The sequence below is a fragment of the Anser cygnoides genome, chromosome 7 (genome assembly GCF_040182565.1).
Source record: "Anser cygnoides isolate HZ-2024a breed goose chromosome 7, Taihu_goose_T2T_genome, whole genome shotgun sequence".
Classification (NCBI taxonomy): domain Eukaryota; kingdom Metazoa; phylum Chordata; class Aves; order Anseriformes; family Anatidae; genus Anser; species Anser cygnoides.
This window is the reverse complement of record NC_089879.1, coordinates 25,859,186-25,878,357: the sequence shown is the minus strand read 5'-3', so window position 1 is coordinate 25,878,357 and position 19,172 is coordinate 25,859,186. Positions and strand designations below refer to the sequence as shown.

Genomic DNA, 19,172 nt, shown 5'->3' with positions numbered 1-19,172 from the left:
GTGTTTAAGGGAGAAAGTTGCTCAGAATATACGTTGCCTCTTCTATATTTGCTTAACCTAGACCTGAAAGTCTGTCCCAGCAGCTTTCACTCCAGAGACAGTCCGACTCCTGGCTTTGGAAATGTCTGCAGGGCAGTGAGCAAGGGCAAAATATCAATGGCAGTTCTGAGAGAAGGCAAATGATAAGGTCAGGTCTTTGTATGTAACTGTTCCTGTGGCAGAGTCACCCTCCCCCAAAACAGAGCTTAGTTCTTATTGCTGCTTTTGTTTTTCATTGAAAGATGCTCAGTTGTTGAAAATAGCTTCTATCAAAGCTATTCATTTGTCATTTGAAAGAATTCTAAAATATAAGATACGGCAGCAGCCAGCAGGGAACCTGCCAGCCTTCCCTGCTGGAAATCCACTAACAGCTGTTCTGAGACAGCAGCTCCTTTTCTCCTCCCACATGGCTAACACTAGCAAGGGGCTTGTTTCTGGAAACTCCCATCAGCAGCACCAGCAGAAGTACCCTTCAGCTTCACAGTCTGCTGCCATCACAACAGGCATCTGCAGTCAAACTTTTGTGGACTCTACATCCTGCTACAAACACATCTGCTTCTCCAGCTGTCCTGCTCCTTCTCATTTTTTAACCTTCCCAACTCCTTTCCTCTTCTGCCCTTTCTGCCCAGATCCCTCTATCTTCCAAAGCAGAAGGAGTAAGCAAACAAACAAAAGACAATTCAGGGCATCAGCAGGGATGAAATTTACTCAACTGCTTTGCAAGAATACTCTATGCCTTTAAACCAAACTCATCTTCAAAGGCTGTTTTTCAGAGGGTACAGGAAACACACTTCCTACTGTAAAACTGGGTAAGCAAACATCATTTGCTAGTTCATTTTTCTGCCGGGACTGTGATGGAAGCAATAGAACATTCAGGGCAAGGAAGCCACTAGTAAGTAATTCCTAGAGTAGGGATTTAAGGTAGCATGTGAGGACATATCAGAGAAAACACTTTATTTATGACTTAAAAAATCTGTTACTGTTTCCAGATAACATAAAATTAAAAAATAAAATGCAAACACAAACTCTACAAAAATCTAGAAATTTAGATTGTTTTCACACGAGCATTCACTGCAGTATATAATAATATGTGCTTTTACATCCACTAAAAATAAAACCATTCTTTTCATGACTTGCAACTAGCTCTTTTTCGAGCATACAAGATACAACATAAGTTGGATTAAAGCAAACCTACGCAACTTTGGAACCCATATGTCAAACTTACAAAGTTTAAGAAAGTTAGTTCTCTGAGGACTAGAACTCCAATACATTATAAAACTTTTCCCATGGGAGCCATTTATATGAAAGTAAAACAAAGAATTACTTTAAAGCTGATGCAAAAATAAAACATGGAATTAAATTCATTTCTAGTGTTATTCTATACAGTCACACCATGGGTCAATTTGTCCTGTGACTGGTAGAAAATACTGTCATGAATCATGATTAACAAAGAAAAAGCATTATTTAAAGGAGTCAAATGAACTAGCAAGCAACTGCCTGAAAGATGCTGAACTAAAACTACGCTTTCCATCAGCATTAAATAAATTCAATCTTCTTAAATGTATATTGATTTAAAGTTCTCAAAGCAAATTTATTTTGTCAAAGTAGTGTAAGATGCAAACACAAATGAGCTATTATAATGCCAATATTACCTTATTCAAGCAGATTAACTCTTGCTAATTATTAAATTACACATCTGGCCTGCTGCATATTCTTAGTTCATAATAAGTTCTAATTAGCTATTTGAAAGTGATCAGGGTGATAGCTGAATATTCGCTGTGCGTAAGGATCACTGTCCGTTGCCATTTTTTGTCCCGTATAATGGTGGTAGCTCTCTGGATGAAAGTGTTCACAGTGAAGTCTTATCCATTCTCTTTCAGTACTGTATCTTTCTGCTTCAGCAAGTATTCTTGTTAGAGCCATGATATAACTCAAAGCCATCTGAAGGGTCTCGTACTTGGAGAGCTTCTTATCCTGACCCCACTGTGGAACCACCTTTCTCAAACGATCAAAGGCTGTGTTCAGTCCTTGCATCCGTCTTCTCTCCCTCGCATTGGCAGCCAATCTTCTCTTGGCAGCGTTCTCCATCCTTTCTGAACTGCACTTCACAACACAGCCTGGTCCACTTCCACACTGGCTGTCTGATTCTACACCTGAATCCAAATTACTGGATTTACAGGTTTTCATATTTGATTTACAGTTGTAGCTTCACAAACACACACACACAAAAAAAAACTTTTTAAAAATGAAGCACCTGAACAGTGGTAGTGGAAGGCACTCCTATGACTAGCCTGTGTACCTCTCGAGTCTTCTTCCAAACAGCAATGAGGAGATATTTTTCTTAGCATCAAAGAATAACAAAACAAAAGGTCTTCTGGCTCTTCCGGAAGTGTCTGAAAATTGCTTCTTATTGCTTAATGAAAGAATAAAGAGTTTTCAATGCCTTATGCTTTCATTCTTTTCATTTCTGTGAACTCAGAGAGATAGAAAACAAAGAAATCTCCATTCTCAAAATATGAGTTACTGAAGAAGACAGTCCTTTTAATCCAAGGATCTTACTGAATTAAAAACACATCACTTCCAATGGCCATTCTGAATGAAAAAAGTTCTGATTCAGCGTAGGAGAGTATTTTGAAATGATGAACTGTTGCAATCTGAAGACATAACTTCGTAACAAAAATCTCTCCTTTCTTGACTCCTGCCGGTAAGCAATGATCATGTCTTACAGACAAGAAGAGGCTTTATAGAAACTGCAAAAGCTAAACAGGTGGTAGCAGGTGGGCGGGCGGCACTCTGCTTCTATCCCAGTACCTTCCCACCCTGGGAACTACACGGAAAAAAAAAAACAGTAAAACCCGAACATTACAGCCTTCATCTGTTGAGAAGTCTTCCAAAGCCATTCTGTCCAGCCCTAACAACTTGCCATCTGGAGCAGTGTCTGGCTGGCCCCACAAGACTCTAGGCAGTTAAGCAAAAGATTCTTTCAATGGATAATCTGTTGCAACTCAGGAAAAAAAAAAACCTCTCACTGTGCATTGCAGTATTCATACATTAACCTATTTGAAAATTCTAGTTAGATAGTATTAGGGCTAAAAAAAATAATCGTTCTAATGAAATAGAGGAGAAATTAGCTTGGTGATAGATGGCAGAGAATACTACTGTGTTGCACTATACAGTTCTGAAAGAAGACTGAAATTATCAGAAACCCTTTAGGATTCAAGTACACTCCATTGCAGAGAGCAGTATCTTGAGAAAAACTGGGATTATATATTTCCATGTCAGTGATGTTATGAAAATAATTTAGAAAATATTTAAACAGTTAAAATGTAGCTATGGATTTATCTAAGAATAATTGTAAAAGTATTTGGAGAGGTTGTGATATAGACATGCAAAAACACGTATGCATACAAATAGTCTGAAAACTGTCCTTTTTAATGTACTGTGCATAAACTACACATGCATATTTATGTGGTTTTAAACATAAAATGTTTCTTAGGAATATCCTTAAGTAGGTAAGGAGAATAAAAGATGTGAAAAAAAGAATCTGCTTGCTGGTAAGAGACCATTTCTGCTATTAACTGTACCGATAGTGAAGGAACCATTCACGCACACAGTATAATCAAAACATCTCTGTTTTACTGTACTTATACTATTAAAACCATAATCTACATGAACCTACAAGGAAACATCATATGATCATGTTATGATAAACACAGAAGGTTAAAAAAAAAAAACACAAAAAAACCTGTCACACACAGATTTATTATCTGTATTGATTTCAAACTTAATTAAACTGTTACCAGCATTCATAAATTACTTATTTTTTTCATTAGAGGCTGAATACTGTATATTTATTTAGAACTATGGCTCAATTGTTTTCATTATGACTCTAAAACTTGGTGTGGTTGTAAACAGCTGATTAATCCCTAGCAGAAGCAATGACAATGAAATGAGGTTGAATAATCCAAAAACAATAGGATGCAATTGAACACTAATGGACTCCAGCATGACAGATGTTGAACGTGGGCTGTTACGCCCAGTTGCTCTGCTCTTAATATTCTGAATCCTAATGGTCTTGAACAGAGATGATAGTTGGGGTAGGGAGTCTCCATTATTCCATTATCAAAATGTATGACACATCTTCAATTTTTAAAGTAGCACAACTTTATCACATTTCATGGTAATGTTCAACATTCCTATTTGTGTGCATTGACAGATGTTCTCCCAAACATAAAAAAATACTACCACACATTAAAACATTACTTTCTGAATGACAATTTCTGTTTACTTAAGTGCGTGTGAGAGTTAATAACAGCATCTTTCAGAAAACTGCATAACCCTATGTCTCTTGCAGAAAGATCAGCAATTAGAACTTACTAAGTATTTATTTTTCTGAAGACTCTTCATGGGAAGTAATGCATGTGCAGCAGAAAAAAAATACAAGTCTGATCTTCATGCTATTGCTGCAGCATATTTTAGTATTGCAACCTATTATGCACAAATAAATTTTAGTCAAATCTTTTATTGTTTAAAATGAATCTCAAGGGATTTTTAATGTAGAAGAATAAAATAAAATTAAGGCCTTTATTAAGTTAATCAATATTGTGCATTCTCATGGGATAGCTATTACTCAATTCAGACTAGTAATAAATCAGTGTTAAAACAGTGCTGTTAACTTCATACCAGAAATACAAAAAGCATTTCTAATTTAATGTCCTGCAAGTATGAATTACAAAGACTTCAAATATACTGAAAATCACAGTTCCTAAAAACTTTACTGTCGTTCACTATTTTACTATTCATTAGTGGAATAAAATATACTGTTATTTTTCCCCCTTTCTATCTGATTCACCACGATTATCATGCTTTGACTAACACATTGGTATAACCTCCTGAGAGAAGCTGTGATTTATCTCTCTTCCTAAACAAAGTGTAATTTCACTTTATATGACTTAGTATAAAAATCACAGGATAAGGGCCTAAGTTCATCTGGATTTACAAAGACCCCCTAACAGGATTTTATGACTTACAAGTGAGGCTAAAAATTATTTCTTGGCAGGTCAAAATGCCTCTTTTTTGTGACACTTTTTTTTTTTTTTTTAAAGTTTCTGCTTTTTAACAGAGAAATAAATTTATTTGAGAATATAATTGCTTTTATTTGATGATGTGCACAAGGAAAAACACTTATGCTTATATGAAAAGGCTATTTTTTTCCACAGAAAATTGATTTTTAGGGTCTTATCCACACCAATTAATTTAATTCATTTGCATAGTCCATTAGCTATATGAAAATACATCATCTCAAGCTAGAAAACAAACTGCTTTATTGCTCAGTCAATAATAGAAAGGCTATCAGTGAAATTTTCCCAGGTTTCCATCACCTGGCTTGTTTTTCTCAATATTTCATCTTGTCTTGAGTATTACTTAAGTAATTCTACTCCCTCTTCCATTTATTTTTAATAATTTCTCCGAGATCTTATTATTTTAAATTATCTTTCAAACAATTCTCAAGATATTTATATCAGTTTGCAGAAAACTAATAATATGTTCTAGTGTGATATATTGCTGCATGTGGTACTAAAAAATGTCTGCATCCCCGTTTATGCTAGTTTCATCTCTACCATACATCTATGATTTCTCAAGAATTTCCCTTCTACTCTTATTTTGTTCTGTCGTAATGTAATTTAAAGCCAGAAGAAACATTAAAATCACCAGGAAGAAGTTCTGCTCACTCAGATTTCAATCTCTGAATCTCTTACTATGCAAATACAAATTTAGAGCTGCTCCGTGACCCTAGCAGCATTATTCTTGATGCACATTTTAATTCCAAAATGATATTTTAAATCAAAATGTTGTGTTTCTCGTCAGAGAAAAACAAGAGAGGCAGGTAAGAATGATTTTTCTTTCATAAACCAAATTATTATATCACCTTTAAGTCACCACTGATACTAGGAAAACAAGGGATAGTTTCAGTCCATTGAGAAATGAACTAGGTTCAGAATTTAGGACTAGATACAGAAAAACATTAAAAGTTTTCTGCTAGATATCCAAGTTAGTAACTCATGCTGCACCCTTTAAGAGGAACTTGATATCCTCCACCTGTATTACTATGAAAAACACAATTTAATTGCTTTTGTAGGGGAATGACTCTGGCTAACTACTAATTTTGAAATGAAGTGAGAGTAACATTTCTGGTTAAAATCTATTTCCTGAACACCCTCTCTCCTCTAGTTGTACTAAAACAGCATATACAAACAATACATCAAAGCAAGAATCTTACCTCTTCCTTTTAGCCAGATCTCACAATTTCATTTCAGGTACATCCTTTCTAAAAGCCTCATTGAGATTTCTTACAACTGTAGGATCTTCAAAGGTAGTTTATTCAGAGAAAAGCTGAAAGACTGGCATGCCGTATGCTGCTTAATTAATAGCAGGTGGGTAACTACCAAAATGCGACTATCCTTAAGGGCTCAGTCTCTAGTAATATTCGACTCGGCTCACAAGACAGGCTAGCAATCTGTGGTGTAAGGAATAATGTATTTTCCTTCCTTGGTTATATTTACATTGTTTCCCCTATCACAGCTGTAGGACTATTGTCAAACAGAACAAATCTGAAGTGAATGTTGTATGCTAAAGGAAAATTTAGACACTAATTCATATTGGGAAGTTGAATAGCAATCTACAGCAGTAAGATGAGTTTACAATAGTTTCTCCTAGTGCTTCCCAACATCGTAGTGTGCACCTTTTTATACATGTTCTTACAACATTTCATTTTTCTCTAAATACTCTCTGGGGTGAGCTTTTCCTTCAATAGTTCAACAAGAAAGTCTACCAGCTACACTTATCGGTCTACTTACCATACTACCCTCCAACTATTGTTTCTTCTCAATTTAGTCATTTCTCCTTGATATTCACCCTTTTCTATGCCACACTATCTTACTTAAGTAGCTTCCCTTCAGGTGATCCTACACAGAGCAGTCTTTTAATATAACTTTGTTTTAAAGCATGCTTATACAACTGGGGGATTAAAAACCTCAGGAAAAAAAAAAACAAAACATAAAAATAGAGAAGGAGCTCATTTATCATGGCAGCAGAGGAACATGTTTTGAACCTGTTTCCCACCTATATTATATATTGAATAATGATTACTATTACATACATATATATATATATAACTATACACCTCATGAAAATAAACTTAGTAGGATATTGCAACACTGTGTACTGCTAAAGCAACAACAACGAAAAACCTTTGACAGATTACAAATGGATTCTGCAGATATGGTGGCACCAAAGCTCAGCAAGCGATGAACCAGCATATGTGAACTTGGATTTATTTGCCTATTTTCAAAAGCGTATAAACGTAAATAAATTTAATGAGAGCCCTGACATTCCAGCAATACCAATGTTACAAAGAAAACAAAACAAAAAATACTAAGCTTGTTAAATAGAATGGATGAACCAAAACTTAACAGGAAAATGAGCTCAAGGTGTTCCTCAATCAAAAGTTATGGTCACACCATCTCAAACAACAAAGATAAAGCATCATCTCATCTTAGCAGAGGGTGTGATTTGATGTTACATCTTGCATGCTGAAACTTTGGGCTTTTACTAAAACAGGTACTCTTACTCCTTTCCTATCCCTAGTGTCTTGCTTACTCCCAAACACTGGCAAGGTAAGCTATCGTGCAGCTGTAGGGTGAGTCAGTTCCCCAGGCCTACTCTGTGGAAAACATACTCTTTCTTACATTGCAGTACAGCTCTCTACCACGAACGTTTGCTGAATTGATTTAAATGAAAATCACACAATCATTTGATTCAGTGCAAAGGAAGTGGCAGTACCACGTGGCTGCATGGAAGCAGAGACAGCAGAAACTGTAGGCACAGACTTTACAGAGGTATGCTGCTCTACAGCTTCACTATTTTAGGTGTGATATATGTCATGGTAAGAGACAAAATAATAGTCTATGCCCTTTTATTCCACTAATATAAACAAAGAGGTCAACTTACAATATCAGTGAAAACTGCTACAATTCAGTCAAACTTTTCAACCAATTCAGCCTGAGGCAGATGTCCAAAGATGAAAATTTCTGACTGGTTTAACAAAATTATGAAAAATCAAAGAAAGGGATCTTCTAAACAGCAAGCAAGGATGATCAAGAGAAGAGTGCTCCAGGTGATCAAAGGTATGGAATGGATTTCATAGAAGGGACAACTCAATGAGAACGGACTCCTTAGACTGGAAAAGAGACTGCAAAGAGGAGATATGAGAGATGTTGGCAAAACTAAGAGCTGTATTGAGAGGGTGCTTAAGAATCGGCTCTCCATTCCTTCCTCTAATATAGAGCTGAAGTGCATCAAATGATGTTAATTATAATGAGGTTCAAAACAAATGCAAGAAGATATCTTTCCACACAATAAGTAGTAATTTGTCAATCTTTCTGCAACATAACTGTGGATACTGCGAGTTTACATAAATTTAGTCAGAGACTGAAGAAATTAGAGCCATCTCAGTCAACCAGGCAGTGCAGAGTACAGTCAGGCTCAACAGCTGAGCTGATCTAACAGCTTGAGACTGTCCAACAGGAAGTTGTGGTTATACTCTCCCTCTGCACATTCTGATGCTTACATGACTACACAGTAAGCCATTTCTCTCTCATACCCATCAGAAAAATTTCTTAAGGATTGATTTTCTGCTGGGTTAGTAAGTTGAATCAGTTCACCATGTAGTCAGTCAAGTAGGTCTTGGTGTGTTTGTGGGACCACCTGGCTGAGAACAGTAGAAGGGCAGGCAGGATCTTCCTTTTAGGACCACAGAAAAGCTATTAGATTTGCACATCTGAATCATGTAATGGTACTCATATGCATAATGCATATGACTGCTATATTATCCTGGAATTCCTACATTACCTATTTCCTATGCCATAAAAAGTACATTGATCTTACTGCAAATAATTACTGTTAAAAAAAAAAAAAGAGTTTTAGTTGTTCTTTTCTTTCTTTTTTTTCTAATTAGACAAAGAATACCAAGATCATTAACAAATTAGCCCTTAAAATTGATTTTTGATTTGGAATTCAGAACAAAAGCTGTAAGAATTCCTAAACAGAGAAACTGAGCAGGTAACTAACTATGCTGACAGACAGTTCAGAATTTCATCCTGGAATGAAATGACTTCCCCAGAAGTACCTATACTTTTTTTTCAGCATATTACGTTTATCAATATTCATCCTAAATAATATGTGCACACCTTTACCTAAAATGCTAAATACTATAATTTCCAATTCCAATATGCCTATATCCAACTGACTTGCTAATCAGTAACAATGCATTTTACTTGGACTTTGCTGAGAGCAGTGATTTCCAGCTTTCACAAGTCCATAGGTAACAATGCTAACTATATGTTGCAGACAATGCAGTAGCAGGTTCTTACAGCTGTGTGGCATTAGGGCTTTCTCAAGCTAGCTACTGAAAATGATTAATTATCAATGCGTGAAAAGACAACTTGTTTTTTTCTCATATACCTTTTTCTCTTAACATGTTGGGATTATCTTGCTGAGAAAACTAAAGCTGCTCAAACACTACTGTAGACTCTGCATTGTCAATTAACTTATTTTATCACAGCCATGGAAGAGACAGCTGTTACACTAGTGGAGTTTTCTGTTTACTATTGAGGGAAGAAAGAGGAATAGAAAAAGGAAGTTATAAAAGGTTCTTCACGGTATTAAAACACAGCAGTGTAAGAATGTGCTCCCATGCGAGTTTCCCAGATACATCAGCAGAAAAATTCCTATTTAAAAACGAACGAACAAACTGCATGCACATACTTATTTTGGTCAGGCAAATAGCTTGACATACTTCAAAGGCAGAACCAAAAAAACACTTCCAGCATTTTAGCTATTTTGTTAAAACTTTTCTATGTAATTTATAAGTGTCACAAAGTAGCAGTCTCTAAGAGTAGAAGCACCATTTCTCTCTCTGGATGCCAACAGCTAGTCCACTTGACTTCTCACGAGTTCTTTTTTTTCTCATACAGCAGCCCCCCATGGACAGGACCAATAATGCTCTCTACATTCTGCTTATTATTCTGTCCAGCAAAGTGATGGAGCATTCATTTTGTCTGTATTTTTTTCCTGCAGTGAAAAGTCATTGTCTACAGTCTATTCTTTTCTGTATCAAGAAGCATCATGATCCCTCAGACCAAAGTTGACATCTCCCCTGCACCTATAACCACGGAACACTAATGAGACCTGTAAGTGGGTGTTACAGCATCATCAATCTATTTATGAAATGCTATTAGTGCGTCATTTCTATACCATAAAAGCTTTACAATCTGCAACATGCTTCACTCAAAAAGAATTAATGTGCAGGAAAAGTATGAAAATAAGCATTGAATTTTTTGAAAATATAAATACTTCTTGACAAGGGATCTTAACAACTAGAAAATGTGGAGAGTTGTCCCTGCCCTGAGAATCAGAACAGTGCACCAGCACGAAGGTCTATGAGGGGTAAAATATGAAGTCTTGTGTCATGAACTTGTAAAGACTTGAGTATGTTTAAAGCTTTGAGTAATCCCACTGAATTCAATGGCAGTCAATTTATATTATTTAAGATAAACACCAGCATTTGGAATTTCAGGGAAAGAGAAAAAGCAAAGAAAGACAATGGAGAAAAATAAGAGCCATAAGGTGAGATAGAAGGAGAGATATAGGCAGGAACAGAATGTGAGAATAAAAGATGATGAAGAGTAAAGGAAGGATTCAGGTGGGCTGAGCTGCACCAATTTACAGTGGCTGGGATCTACAGTTTATAGTATACAGAATTTTCTTATTTTTTCCTTTTCAAAATCTTTGACTTACCGTAATATGAAGAAGAGAATGTAATGCACTTTGGAAATGAATTGCAGTTATACATTGGGTACCTAGCCAAGTCGGAAGAAGACACTCAAAACTCTTCATCTTCAGAAACATAACTAATGCTGTGACTAATGTTGTCTGCCCAAAATATGTATAAATTGTACCATTCAGTCTACTGACTGGAATAAAAATATATAAAGCAACAGTGGAGAGGGTGATGACAAAAGATGGTGCAAGCTTTTCATAATTTTTTATTATTATTTTTTCAGTTCAGGAGGAGCTATTTTCTTGTGCAAACAGGCATAAAATTACTACCCACTGCCCTGCTTCTTATTGATTTCTACTTGGCACAGTTTGCCAGATGCTGTTTGGTCTAAGTGTTGCCTTGACCTCCACTGGTGATGCTGGCCTCTTTTGGCTTTGTTGCACTGTATTTTCCCAGCAGGGAGGTCCCACCCCTCTAATAGTTCAGTTGCAACTTTTGCTAAAGGCTTATAGGTTACCCATATGTTGTACCGGAGGGGCTGGTCTGACTGAAATTAACTCAGAAGTGGCGTCCAGCATTGTGGCTGGAGCTGGCCCAGGGGAGATTATAAATGCCCCAAAACTAATTAAATACCTTGTCTCCTGCTGGTAAACAAAAGAGAATGAGGGCAAAAATATGAAATGCCTGATTTAACTTGGATCTGTAAGTAGCTTGACAACACCAACCCTGAAGTCAGTGGTGCATGATTTAAAAGCCCCTAATGGGTCAAAGCTGTTAAATAAATGAGACTTTTGTCTATTACCCTTCACTTCATATACTTAGAAAACTGCTACGTAAATGTACTTACCATCAGCTTTCAGAATATTTCACAACAGCATTTCTGGGGTAAGAGCCACACAGTCCACGTATTTATGTGGAAGTATTCTTAACTTTCAACTTTCACCCTGAAAAAAATACAAAAAATAAATATTGCCATTCAAAGACATACATACAAATAAGAAGTTACAGTATTTTCAATAACATTTTCAAGGGCCTAAACTGTCAAATGCTGCTTCATAAAAAGGAAATAGAAGAATTCACTCATTTCAGAGTATATTTGTAAAAATTGTTAGCTAAGTGACATTTTCAATGAGTCAAAAGTATTTTAAAAATTAACTAAAATATTTGAACAATGGATCAAATGCTTTTGATATATATCATTTTTCTAAATTAAAAATCCTCTCTCATGGCATCATTTTGTGTCTATAAGGCTATACTATATTTTAAAATACTCTACTGCAAATTGAACTTTTCTTTTACTACTGTATAGTAGTTATCATCTAAATACTCCATAATATGTTTTAGAACGTTAAATATTGTCCTTCAAAAAGCCTGTTAGTAAAGAAGATGAGAATTCTCATTAGATGTTCCATATACTAATTTTACATATATGCTTAAGCTTACATGTTTATGTAATACCACTGTAGTTAACAGGACTAGACGAATGTGCCAAGTTAAAAATAGCTGTAAGACTTGGCCATCTAGGACCTCAGTTCATAATGATTTTAGTGTGAACCAGACAGTGACTGATTTAATGAGAGAATAGCATTCATCTTTTCTGGGAGGGCACGTGTTAAGTCTTTCTATTTTCCATATGCATATTTTTACTTATTTAAAAAAAAAATTAAAAATATGATAATAAGATTATCTTTCCTTGCTGAAATTTGAAACTTTCTGAGAGATGGCAAGGATCATAAACAGAGATAAAAGAAAAGGAAACATTAAAACAGATTGTTGTATACATATATACACACCTACTTTTGTATATTCACACAAACATATATACACACATCTTCATTTTTGATGGTACTTTACCATTACATTCTGACTTTATAATTAAGCTGTTATGAAAATTAAGTAATCCACATTCAATTTAAGTAAAATTTACACTATTAACTATAAGGCCTGATGTTGCACTTAATGCCTTCCAACTTAACTAGGAACTTCGGTAGCTATATTGTTTTGCATCCTGCCCTAGACAGATGAGCACACAGCATACACACATATAACACATCTGCTCTTTTGTCCAAATGGACAGCAGGACGCCACAGAGGTTTTTCCATCAAAAGAAATGCAATCCTGAAAGATTAAGACGTTCTATTTAGGCACATAGTAACATGTGATGTTTCAGATTTTCAAATCTCCCAAGTGTCACATTTCCAAACTCTAATGAATTAGATGTGACAGATATATTCTAAAAGCTAGTACTAGAGCTGGCTGTGAATAAAGGAACACTTAACGTAGTGATTGGTCATATATAATGCTGGATTTAGAATGCACAAAGGACAATGTTTCCCATGAGGTACAAGAGAACAAAAATTGATAAAACCCAAATAGAAGAAAAGCAAAAAAATCACTTCATCCAATGTATATAGAACAAGGATTGAGTATTCAGTATCAAAAAGCTTCTTATATGTTTTATTGTTCTCCCATGAAGCTAGTTGTTTCTCTTCGTTCCTTATTTAGAGATACTAAGAATCTCAAGTGACAGCATTGTATCAGATTTTACTGGCATTTTCTCTTGAATGATCCAAACCTGAGGTTCAGGAAGTTTGCTCAGCCTTTGTTAATGTTGTGGTAGAAATTTCAATTAATTAATTAATTATTCGGCCACTCCTGTTAAACAGATGTGCTTTTAAATGTAGAAAATAAATGACAATCTTGTTTATTTAATTGCACGTGTCATCACCTACTCACAGACTTTAATTCCTGATGCAAAAAATGTAGTAAGCCAGCTATGTTTTTCTATTGCAATTGGTCTTCTTCATATACTTTTTGATTCATATACAGAATCAAAAAGGTAAGTATTACATTGTTTTTCCTTATAGCTCACAAAACATCTGAGCATGGTAACAACTATACTTTTGTAATCCAGACTGGCTGAAAAATATGCAGTGAATAAAAGTCCTATCAGTTAAAAAAATCAGTGATGCTTTTAGAATCAAACACCAGGAGAATTTTCAGCCCAAGTTCTACAACATCAAAATGTTGGGAATGTAAACTTTACAGCAATAGCTACTTAATCTAACAGAAAAAACAACATGATCCAATACCTGGAGCACAAAGTTCAAGAACCATGAACTGGAAACATGACATATATTTTCAACAGAAAACACAGACATTTCCTAGACTTTTTACTAAGAAATAGAATAGATTCTTCATAAACTTACGTTTTTATATTAAATTTGGACGTCTTTCTACTATACCCAACTCATAAAGTATTGACTTTGGTGCATAGATTACTTTGTGGAATATTACTGTCTGTGATATGAATTCAGGTCAACAGATTAGATAATGGTCTTACACCTACGCATCTATGAAATGCACTTACCAAAATTACCTAATAATCCAAGACAGAAATCTGAAGAGTCTGAAACTACAAAGAATTCTGGCAAACCATATGCAAATTCCCTTACTCTCTGTATCTTTTTCTATAGGGAAAGCACATACCTTCTTTAAGCCATTCAATGCAAATCAGTCATTCATAGAACAAAGGTGTAAAATTCAAATTGATCAATGAAAGGAAACAAATCCAAATATTTTACTGATATCACTGAAGCTCAAAACATGTCACTGCAACCATCACTTGGTGTCTTTCTGAGTTTTGCATTGGATGGGTGACAAAATAGGAACACAAACAGGTATCTATTTTTATCAGAAGGATTATTTTATTTTCCAGAAAGGATTTTAATGAATTCTTCTGTAAAGAAAAAGGATGAATTAATTAGATTAGACTCAATATATTGTATATGGCTTCTGCATAGGCACACGCTGGATGACATGAGAAAGTTTGTCTCTGTTAAGAAAAGACTGGTATGATCAGTGTCAGGTCTCAATACGAGAAGTAAGATGACTGGAAACAGTTGAGAAAAGACAATGAATATAGAGACTTCATGAACTCTTTTATTTTTTCTCAGCTGGCAGGAGATGAAGTCATTTTGAACCATTTTACAGGTCAAGATTTTGCCTTCTTTTTCTCTACCTCATAATCCTAGGGCATAGCACAGTTTAACCCACACTCCTAGTTATCAGGGAAATGTAGCAAAGGTTACACCTCCTGAAGTACATTTGTAATTCTTCCTGGAACTGCCTGACTGTACTGCATTTCAGTCAGTGCTAGTGCTTGATAAGACAATTAAATCCTTTGTTAAGAACTTCTGAAATGAAACAAAAGCATCAACTAATTGGTATTCTGACTGGGACTAATTCAAAGGTGTCTTCTAGTACCTTGGGATATGGTGTGCTCTACTTCGGAGAGAATCAATCAACCAGAGATTGATGAAGGGGTGTTGAGGTCAGGTTTGCAAACACAGAGCCATCTGCAGAGTCTCCTGGGTTGGTACCTGCAGCAGAGTAATTTACAGGAGCAGGTGTTTCCTTTTAATCTACGTGTTTTTTTTCTGCTGAAATTGTAACTTTATTGAGAAAATGCATGCAGTCGGATATTAAGAGGGTACTTTGTCTATTGATGTTATTAACTGCTGAAGTCTCTGAAAGCTGTAGTTAGCATACCCCTTAAGAACATGGAAAGAATGGAAGCTGAGATATTAAATGCCTGTATCAATCAATCGTGTCTTCAGAAAGTTACTACACATAAACATACTGAAGCCCAAAAGGCTGGTTTTAAAACAGAATGGTTTTGTTCAGAAATTTGTCATTTCTTTCTGAATATGGGTGACTGAAAATATCATAAAGATTATAATGTATTTCTATTTATAGCCATAAATATTTATGGAGAAAGGAGCCCTTCTGTAACAAAATAAAAATCCAAGAATTCCAGCTGTAATTTCCCACCTGAATTGAGCTTGGCTGGATTGGCATTCAAGTAATACCCCCTTTGGTCTGGATCCAAAAAGCGATTTGCAAAGCATCAGCAGAGAACACGTTTGGATTCAAATTCACGTTCTTGGCTTCCTCGTACCTCAGACACTGATCCAGCTCTGCTATAATCTACTTAACCTCTTCTCTAGCCTAGTATCTCTCAACCTACATTCCCCGAGCATCCAAACTGTTAGAGCATCGTTAACTTCAGCTAGTGACAAAACTGAGGGTATGCCCATTAAGTTTTAACTCTGCTCACACGTTAGTCTCTATGCAGGCAATACGTATTTTCTGCCACCTCACAAACCCACTTACTCCGTACCCTACAAATTTCTTTTTCTTCGTAATTTTTGAAGTGTTCTTGAGAATTTTCTTGGGTTTGCTTAATGTATCTTATCCACCCTTTAATTTTTAATAGGACAAAAATAACGTATGGGCTAGTGGTTTCTTGGTTTGGAGGTGTAAAAAAGAAGTCACAGAACAGAGGAAAGCGAATAAAATTTTTGCTTATATGACATTATAACCAGGTACTGTCCTCTTTTGCCCTTAAGTAAGGCAAAACCACAGCAGTCAAACCGAATCTCTCACTAAAGAAACCAACAAAGTTAGAAATGTTTATAATTCAATGTTTTAGTATTCTGTTTACTAAGTGGGAACTAAACATCTTAGGTTAAAACTGACCTCTAGCCAAATTTTCTTACACATTTAAACTATCTGTTATAATGACATTTTCTGTTGTACCATTTCTCCCATTCTTTTGTAACTTTTTACTTATGGTTTGCAATAACTTTTAGGGAAGAAAAGTTGGAGAGTGACTCAGGAATTGAAAAAATTCCTTGTTCTGTCTTTTTGTATAGGACTAGTAATAATTTTAAAGACAGATCTACTCTTCTGCAAGAATAAATAAAAATTCCAGACATCAGACTCAATCTGATTCTTTTGGGAATTTCTCAGTTTTTAATTAAACTAATTTAATTTTTACTTGATCTGGCATCACCCTTTATTTTATTTTTCTTTTTTTCTCCCAGGAAGTTTCCCTTCATTTCTGGCATGTTTCCCTGTCACTATGATGAATATAGAAACAAAGAAATCTTTCATTTCCCAGAAATAACTGCCTCTTCTGTTGCTAATTTTCCTTCCTGTCCCTTATGGAAAACATGGCTCCTGTCTATGACCTCCAAGTGTATGTATTTGTGAAATATTTATTTCAAATTTTTGAAAATTTTTCCAATTTTGGAAGCTTTTCGATATATGCAGTCTATTCTCATCTAGGTAACACAGAAGAAATGCAAAATATTCTCAGGAATCCTTTAAGCATATCCATTAGATGGCTTACTATAAACAAAAATGCCTTCCCATTTCCCTTTCTTCCTTTTTACTTACACATTCATTTCTATAGCAACAGACTTAATGATTTCTATTGCTCAGTTTTTATTTTTGTAACTTATTTTGCTTCCTTCCTCTAGGTTATGTACTTTTTTTGGGCTCCTACGTGAGCTTTGTCTCTGCAAAGGCAGACACCAAAGAAGTGCAGAAGTGCACTTAAATTTTCATGTCTTGGCTGCTGGATACAGCCAGGTATTTACACAAAACTTGCAGTGACTTGTAATGGTTTTCTGTCAGACACTCTCATGGTAAATAATACTTAAGCACATAGGAATTTCCAGAATTGTATCTTCCCTTTGAAGCATTTGTGCTTGCTTCAATGCATCCCTATGCTACAATCTTACTTAAGAAAGCAGCATGAAAGAGTTCTGTAAACTTGGGTAGCCGAAACACTAAACAAAGAGACACTGCATTTTTCCAGCCTCCCATTTACTACCTTCACTTAACTTTTGACTCAACATTTTAATTTAATCAAAATTACACTAAGCTTACACTAAAGCTAAATATTTTCTTGGAAAAACATAACATTCCTAAATTTTATATTGATAACTGCATTAATATTATAAAACTTGAATTAAAAAAGAGGGAAGTCCATGATGATGACATCTGCACGAAATTTTACAGCCTTCAAACATTGTTTTTAGAATTACAAGGACATAAAACCTGTACTGCTTAAGCTGAAGATCAATTTTCTTCACGGAAACCTACCTTTACGTACTATTTCCTTTCTGCATTTTCCATGCTTAATTTAGCTTAAATTAGTTAATTTAGGTAATTAACTTAAACATCATTGTATTTCTCACTTTTTGATGTTAAACTCATGCAATTTTGAGTCACAGTTCACATTTCAAGTGTAATGGACGTTTGGTGTGGTGCCACAGTAACTTAGCAACTATCAAGTAGCATTCAGGACTTTGTTCAAAGTTAAGTTAGTTATGTTTCGTTAACTATATACAGCTTGTAGAACTACCAGGTAAAACCTTTGAATGAAAATGGGAGAGAAGGGCACACAAATTCAAAATAATTTTGGAAGTGCACACAACCTATTTTTTGCATTAGAAAAGACAGACAAAATTTACTACTGATTTCCAACTGATTTCCTTTACTGTTCACTGAAAATATGCAATGTATTAAAATAAGTCTCAGTGAGTAATTAGGATCACCAGGTCAACTACACAATATTAACATAAAGTTGCTACTCGGAAAATCAATGCTCTTTTTTCTTGCCACTCTCAGCAGCCTTGCTTATTTTGCATATGGTTGCATGTTTAATTAGTGATCCTTCTGTAAGTGTCTGCAATTAGCACAATGATGATTAATAAAATAACTCCTTTAAAGCTCCATTTAGGCAGCAGAACTGCACAATCAGGTATAATTAATTCATCATTAATAAATCATGGCTGATTAACTAATCTGTTGATTACAAGCACATTACTGCATAGTATCCCACCTGAGCTCTGGTGATTTTTCTACCCTTAACACAAAGAAAGACTAAGTAGCAGCAAAGTATAAAAAGAAAAAAAAAGCATCAAGCCACAAGTATATTGGTTTGGTCAGGAAATTTAGATAGCAGATATATCTAAAATTTACATGGCTTGGTTCGTTAGTAGTCCCCCTGGGTAATAAATAAGTAAAATTAATATTTATTAAATGCAGACATGTGAACAGTAATTGTTTCTTTAGTTCATTTATATTCCTAAAGTGCTGGGGTGTTTTCAAAGCACCTCAGATTATGAGATTCACTCTTTGCACAAGCCAGCAGGAAAACAAGTTTCCAGTATTGCTCCTCAAGTGAATCCAAGTCACTACCTGGAAAGCGATCATTTTTCTTTACGAGAAGGCAAGGTAAAGGTGACTGCAAAATATGCCATCGCAACATTGCTGCTGAACTGCCGTCATTCCTGTGTCTTGCACATGATGATTTCATGTTTGTAAATCAAACATCACATCCCTGATCTTCAGGCAAAACTGAATACAGAACATGCATTTGAACTTGGAAATCCGCTTGCCGCCTTACTCTAAATCTTTGTGGTACATTTAAATCACA

General features: G+C 35.3%; 1 protein-coding gene across 1 annotated transcript; it reads right to left on the bottom strand.

The window, feature by feature from the left end:
* Positions 1–1,770: 1,770 nt before the first annotated feature.
* ATOH7 (atonal bHLH transcription factor 7) lies at positions 1,771–2,226 on the bottom strand. The gene has a single exon (XM_067000619.1). The coding sequence runs from the start codon at positions 2,224–2,226 to the stop codon at positions 1,771–1,773; it is 456 nt and encodes a 151-aa protein (XP_066856720.1).
* Between the last annotated feature and the right edge of the window lie 16,946 nt (positions 2,227–19,172).